General features: G+C 36.8%; 1 protein-coding gene across 1 annotated transcript in view; it reads right to left on the reverse strand.

Annotated features, from left to right (window-relative positions):
- The window catches only part of UBXN2A (UBX domain protein 2A), a 34,425-nt gene that overhangs the window by 18,467 nt on the left and 8,546 nt on the right, over window positions 1-7,412 (reverse strand). The window contains exon 2 of the mRNA XM_019659428.1: window positions 6,043-6,210. Coding sequence (XP_019514973.1) covers window positions 6,043-6,210 — 168 coding nt within the window. The remainder of the gene's footprint in view (window positions 1-6,042; window positions 6,211-7,412) is intronic.

Here is a 7,412-nt window from a genome sequence, read left to right on the forward strand (position 1 = left end):
CTGAGGGTTACTAGTTGGGAGGGGGTGGGGATGAAGGAGAAGGGTAAGAGGCAAGACAATACAAATTGGTAACTACAATATGGCCTCAGGGATAGAAAAGTCTGGGAATATAATCAATAATGTTGTAAATATTTTTTAGGGGGTCAGTTGGACTCATGTCTTGTTAGGGAGATCACTTCATAGCCAGTGTAGAGGCCTGACCACCACACTGTATATCTGAAGCTGATGTTGAATAATATTGTATGTCAACTATGATTATATATACATATAGTCACGGATGTGGAGTAGAGTGTGGGAATGGAGTCAATGGAATTGTAACAGATAAGTATGGTATCGGGGGTGGGAGGGCAGTGGATGGGGGAAGGGGGTTGTTACTTTGTAAGGGTGAAAAGGATAACTATTGCATTGTTCTGTACACCTGAAGCTAATTAAAAAAAAGAAAAAAATACTCTACTGTTTTTTTTTCTTTTTTTTAATTGAGGTATAACTGACAACAGCATTATATTGGTTTCTGGTATACAACATAATAATTCAATTATCTGTATTTATTGCAAAATGGTCACCACAATAAGTCTAGTTAACATCCATCATCATACAGTTACAAATTTTTTTCTTGTGATGAGAACTTTTAAGGTTTACCTTACCAACTTTCAAATATGCAATACAGTACTAATAACTACAGTCGCCATGCTGTACATTATATCCTCATGACTTACTTCATACCTGGAAGTTTGTACTTTTTGATTCCCTTCACCCATTTTGCCCACTCACATCTACTGGTTTTTATTTTGTATTTATATTATATAGGAAAAATTACCTAAGATTTATTTGATAGAAATGATGGTTTCTGGCTAATCTTTTTTGAAGTCGTATAAAAAATTCATAAGTGTACTGAGATACAACTTCTCAGATTCTTTAAATAATAACCAACACTTTTTATAGCTCATATACTGTGCCAGGAGCTATTAAAGTAGATACTCTCATCCACATTTTATAGATAAGAAAAATGAGTCACAGAGAGGTTCAGTTACATGTCTGAGGCTACACAGCTAATAAGTAGCAGAGACAGAATTTAAACCCTGTTACTCTGTCTTCCAAGACTATGCTCCTAACCTTGATAAGCTATAAAGCCTATCTTAATAGCTAACATTTACTGAACATTTATTAATACATGTTAGGAACAATTCTAAGTACTTTACATGTGTTAACTCATTCAATCCTCACAGTGCTCTAAAAGGCATGTATTGTTTTTATTCTCATTTAATAGATAAAGAAAAAGCTTAAGTAATTTGCCCAAGATCACAGAGCTACTGGGAGGTAGAGCTGGACACTGAATCCAGGCTACTAATGTCTGCACTCATAATCACTGCGTTAGAGTATCTCTCAAAATAGCAACTATTACATTGTTAATAAATTGCTGACACTCAGGGCAATGTACATTCTTTTTACTCTTGTAGGTAATTCTCCTTATATTTACTCTTAATAACTCCATATTATGTCTTTTCCAAGGCAATGACATGATACTTCTTACACAAAAATGATGACACCCTGAGATGATTTCTCATAATACTAACGATTTTCTCCTTTCTTTACAGTACAGCTGTGTAGCAGTAGAGGATACCATCTAAAAGCTCAGGTTTTGGTGTTTGTTACGGTACCTTCATTAGGTCATCCGGACTTTGGGTGAATCCTCTCAGCCTTGGAGGCCCCTGACACAATCTCACAATTATACAGTTAGTATCAAATACCAGGGGTGCCAAAAAAATGTATACACATGACTTGTATTCATCTTTTGTGATCGGTATATATTATTACAATTTTTTTTTTTTTAAAAGCTGAGCCATCCTGCTACCTGTTGGCAGCTCAGCGGCAGCTCAGCTTGGGTAGGGCATTGAACCGCTGTTGCTCAGAGCTCAAACTCTTGAGCGAGCTCTTAACCAACCGAGCCACTCAGCCGGCCCGAGTATTACAATTTTAATAGTTTTTTCCTGTCTTAAAATGTGTATACATTTTTTGGGTACCCTCTGTACTTATATAAAACAATAACCACTCTAGTGAAAAAATATCAAATGATATTTGTTTGGTATAGAAGCATTTATAAAGTGCTTGTAAGTATGAAATAAATACTTATCTACCTCCTTAAGTGAGTTATGAATGTAAGAAATTTATCTCAAGTACACAAAACAAAGAGCATAATACAAGATAAATATTTCACCTCATACAAGTGAGAATAAAGTATTCTGTACTAATAAGAACCATACACTTTGTGTCTTACCATCTACTGAGTGCCGTGAGGTGCTAACACTATGCTAAGTACTTTATATTATATTGGTACCCAATTCTTCCCCAAATCTTTCAGGTACTTGAGGTACAGCCCCCAGTTTATAGATGAGATATTAAAGCTCAAAAATCTACCTCAGGTGCTCAAAGGCCAGAGAGGTAGTATAAGACAGAGATGAGATTTGAGATTCAAACCTAGGTTTATCTGACTCTAAAGCCATTAAATTTCCACTATGACTCCAACACAAGAGGCTAACGAAGTAAAGAGTTACTTGAATTTCTCACTTATATACAGAGAAAAATGTAACAATTTTTTTTATTAATAACAAAGATTTAACTTCACTAAAATCCATTCAATGCAGCTATGGTAAAAAACAACAACACTTTAAAATGTATTACTATTAGGTATATAACTGAGATAATCATAATGAAAACTTACTGTACCAGTCAGTGAAAGGCAGTAAAAACAGAGAAGGATACTAACAAAGGCATTAATAACAAACAAAATTCACAGCTTGAATTAACTTACCATTCTTCTTTTATACTTTCAAGATTATCTACTTCTTTCATTCTCTTTCGCCTTACTGTAAAAGTAAAAAGAAACAAAAGCCAAAGTTCTTAATTTAGCATATTAAATTCATTCTTAGGTATAAATTAATATTCTTTAACGTAAGTTATGTAGCCCTAAAGTAACACTAAAAGGGTCTTAAGAACAAGTGGCCAAACTCAGAGCTGTCACTAAGATATATAGTAAAATTACTATATTTTAAAGTTACTCAAAATAATTCCTTTCTGTGTGGTTTTGTCACCAACTTGATAGTTCAGTTAATTTGTTTCTTAAGTGTGAAAAATATTTATATGGTTCCAAAGTTGGCCTAAAAAACAAGATATATTCAGAGAAATCCAGCTTCCATCTTTGCTCCTTCTACCCTGTTCTCTTTCCCTCTTTCTTCCAGCTTATAGAATATATATATATATATATATATATATATATTCATATCCACTTCTGTTTTAAATAGTATATTTATACACATTTTTCTCCATCTTGCTTTTTCCACTTAACAGTATATCCTATTGATCACTCTGGAGCCATAAAAATTTTTTACTGCTGTATGCCACTGTGTAGATTTACCATAGTTTACTCAACAAACCCTTTACTGATGGACATTTAGTGGACATTTAGGTGTTTTTTGTTTTGCAGGCTTTTACTATTACAATGAATGCTGTAAATAGTACCTTTTATATTTTTGCTCAAGTGTCATGGGGTAGATTTTTAGATGTGGGGTTTCTGAATATATATGTCAATGAAAAAGCAGAGCTGGACAGTAATTAAAGAAGTAAAAACAGATTCTATTAATAGATCCTATTCAGGAACTACTGCAATAGGAGAAGAGACCTCAGTGTGAAACTGGGTTCAATTCTTAATATAACATGAACAAAGAGCAGGGTGGAAGTCAGTGGATGAAAAATTACTAAGAGGAAACTTCAAGGGTAAGTGGGGATACTTGCTAAACCGACCTAACAGGATTCTTGCTGAAGATGGGCCAGGGTGATCAGATATCACCTGGGGAATGAGGAATTTGATCAGGTATCAAAGGTGGGGGGTTCTGGCTAACCCTACCTACCAGGATTCTTGCTAAAATTATAATTAAGAGGTATGCCAACTAATTACAATACATGGACTGTACTTAGGTTTTTATTTAAAGGAACTGATTAGGAAAAAAGCTATGAAAGACTCAAGTACACCTGAACATTGACTGGATAATTGATGGTACATGGTGTAATCATTCCTTTTATAGGTGTGACGGTAGAATTACAGTGACAAGAGAAAAACTCTGAGATGTTCTAAATTAAACTACAGCAGGCAGAGAGTGAGAAAAAGAGTCATTAACCAGTTAATAGCTGTGGGCCAACTAACAAGATGGCTCACATTCTTTTTTTTTTTTTTTTTTAAGTTTTTCAGTTGGGCCATCCTGCCACCTGTTGGCAGCTCAGCGTCAACTCAGCTCGGGCCGGGCATCGAACCGCTGTTGCTCAGAGCTCGCACTCTTGCGTGAGCTTTCAGCCAACTGATCTTTTTTTTTTAATTATTATTATTTTCAGGTGTACAAAACAATGTAATAGACATTTCACATCTCACAAAGCGATAACCCCCTCTCCCCACCTATTGACCCTCTGACATCATATATATCTATTACAATTCCACTGACTCTATTCCCTATACTATACTTCATATCCCGTGACTATACATATATTACATTATAGTTGACATACAGTATTATTCAGCTTCAGCTTCAGGTGTACAGTGCAGTGGTCAAGCCTCTGCACTGTCCATGAAGTGGTCTCCTAGTAAAACATGTGCCCATCTGGCACCCTACAAAAACTTTACATTATTGATTATATTCCCCAAACTGTCTTTCATATCCCTGTGGCGATATTGTAGTTACCAACTTATGCTGTCTAATCACTTCCCCTTCTCCCTCATCCCCACCCGCCTCACGGCTCACATTCTTGAAAGTATGTTGGGGCTTTGAATCAACCTCCAGGCATCTCCTAGGCGACCGCTAGGCCATTAGATGCCACTGCATCCTGCTTATACATGAACTTTCACGACTGTTGCCTGTAACCAATCCAAAGAAGTTAATATTTCCTCCTGACGGATGGATGGACTGAACCTATCATAGAACTGCACCCTCTTCACCTTTTCCCGCTCCCCTTATCTGTAGCCGATGTAAATTCTTTCAAAACAACTTACATCTTTCCTCCCCAAAACCTAATGTATAAAAGTACCTGTCAATTCCAGGACGTGGACATGTTTGTTCCCCTACCTAGGCGTGCTGCTGGTGATTTAGACTTCATGTCCCAGGACCTGGTCCTTTTCTGGCTAGCATATGGCTCAATAAACCTTTCTTTTAGAAAGCTTTCCGCTGTGAAAGTTTTTGCTGTTTCCTTTTTTGCTTAACAGTAGGTATAATCTTTTTAAAGTACTTATTTTAGATACATACTGAGATATCTAAGTGAAATACCTTAACTGGAATTTGCTTCAAAATAGTCAAGTGGAGTGGGAGTGTAGGGAGTATAATTGAAACCAAAATGGCTATGATTTGCTAATTATTAGAGCTGTGTAATAAGCATACATGGGAGTTTATTATTCTCCACATTTGTGTGTATGTTTGAAATTTTTTATAATAAAAACTGGGATAAAAAGACTATCTTAAAAATATATATATGTGGGGCCAGCCAAGTGGCTCAGTTAGTTAAGAGCTCGCACTCTTGGGCAACTGAGCAACAGGGTCGCCAGTTCGATTCCTGGCCCGAGATGAGCTGCCGCTGAGCTGCCAACAGGTAGCAGGATGACTCAGCTAAAAAAAAAAAAAATATATATATATATATATATACACACANTTCTCATGATGCCCTCTTATCTCTTCCATTTGCAGTGTCACTGGCCCTCATATGTGGGATCCGAACCGGGGCCCTCTGGCATCCCAAGCCAGTTCTTAACCATCGCGCCACTCGGCCGGCCCAATCAGGAACATTCTTAATTGAAACTAGCATTTTTTTTTTCTCCCCGCAAGTGCAAGCAAGAATACAGTAATTACTATCACTAGTTAGAGGGGCCAGCAGCTTTACTAAAGTCAGCACAGTGACAAGGTAAATAATACCTTATTATTATTATGAAAACAGTTTTGACCTCATGGAACCCCGAAAAGATCCATATATTGAGAAACACTGGAAGAGAAAAACGGTAGGGACATTTACCTGTTTCTTCTGTTCAGTGGGAGACAAGTATTTGGCCCCAACCTTCTGAGCTTCCTCAAAAAGGCTGTCAACAAAATATTCACAAGTAGTTTGTCGATTATCACTGAGAGGTTGGTTGTCAGATCCTGTTTCACAAACCCTACACACACACAAAAAGAAAAATAAGCACTATTGACTACTAAGTCTCTAAAAATTTATGTAAATTGTTCTAGTTAAGGGCTGCTGAATTGAGATGTTACCTCTATGTCCACAGTTTTGACCCACTTCTAAGTTAAGATAATAAATATGTGACCTTGAGAAGTCATTAATCCTTGTGGTCCAGAGCAGCATTTTCTCAAGTTCCGTCTACTGACACTTGGGGAAGGATAATTCTGTGTTTGCTGTGCGGGCTGTCTTATGTGTTGCAGAATGTTTAGCAGCATCCGTGGCCTTGACCCATCGATATCAGTAGTATGTCTACTCCTCCTCCCCCGAAGTGTTATAACAACCAAAAATATCTCTAGACATTTTGATCCTCTGGGGGGGTAAGGGATGGGGAAAAATCTCACCAGGTTGAAAACCACTGGTCAAGAGTAAAAAAAGTATTCTTTGTAAAGGGCTCAAAATGGCTTTAAAAGGGGTGATGATGTACTTTTTGGTAATAGAAAGCACTCTTGAAACTAAAGGTGATAATCCACCAAAAACAGTCATAATCATAGTTTTGCTACTTTGGATACTTCAGAAAGAGATTTCCCACCAAACTCTACTGTTTTAATACTCTACTGTTTTAACCCAATTAAAAAATGGGCAGAGGATATGAAGAGACATTTTTCTAAAGAGGACATACAGATGGCCAACAGGCATATGAAAAAACAGTCAACCTCACTAATCATTAGAGAGATGCAAATAAAAACCACAATGAGATACCACTTCTCTCTGGTCAGAATAGCTATCATCAATAAATCAACAAACAACAAATGCTGGCAAGGTTGTGGGGAAAAGGGAACCCTGGTGCACTGTTAGTGGGACTGCAGATTGGTGCAGCCACTATGGAAATCATTATGGAGGTATCTCAAAAAACTGGAAATGGAACTACCTTATGACCCAGCAATTCCATTCTTAGGTATTTATCCAGAAAAACCCAAGACATTAATTCGAAAAAATATATGCATCCCTATGTTCATTGCAGCGCTATTCACAATAGCCGAGACTTGGAAACAACCGAAATGCCCATCGGTAGATTAAGAATGGAATAAGATTAAGGTGGATTAAGAAACTATGGTATATTTACACAATGGAGTATTACTCAGCTATAAAGAAGAAGGAAATCGTACCATTTGCAACGATATGGATGGACCTAGAGAACATTATGCTAAGTGAAATAAGTCAGT

Source organism: Hipposideros armiger, unplaced genomic scaffold (genome assembly GCF_001890085.2).
Source record: "Hipposideros armiger isolate ML-2016 unplaced genomic scaffold, ASM189008v1 scaffold_0, whole genome shotgun sequence".
NCBI classification, from domain to species: domain Eukaryota; kingdom Metazoa; phylum Chordata; class Mammalia; order Chiroptera; family Hipposideridae; genus Hipposideros; species Hipposideros armiger.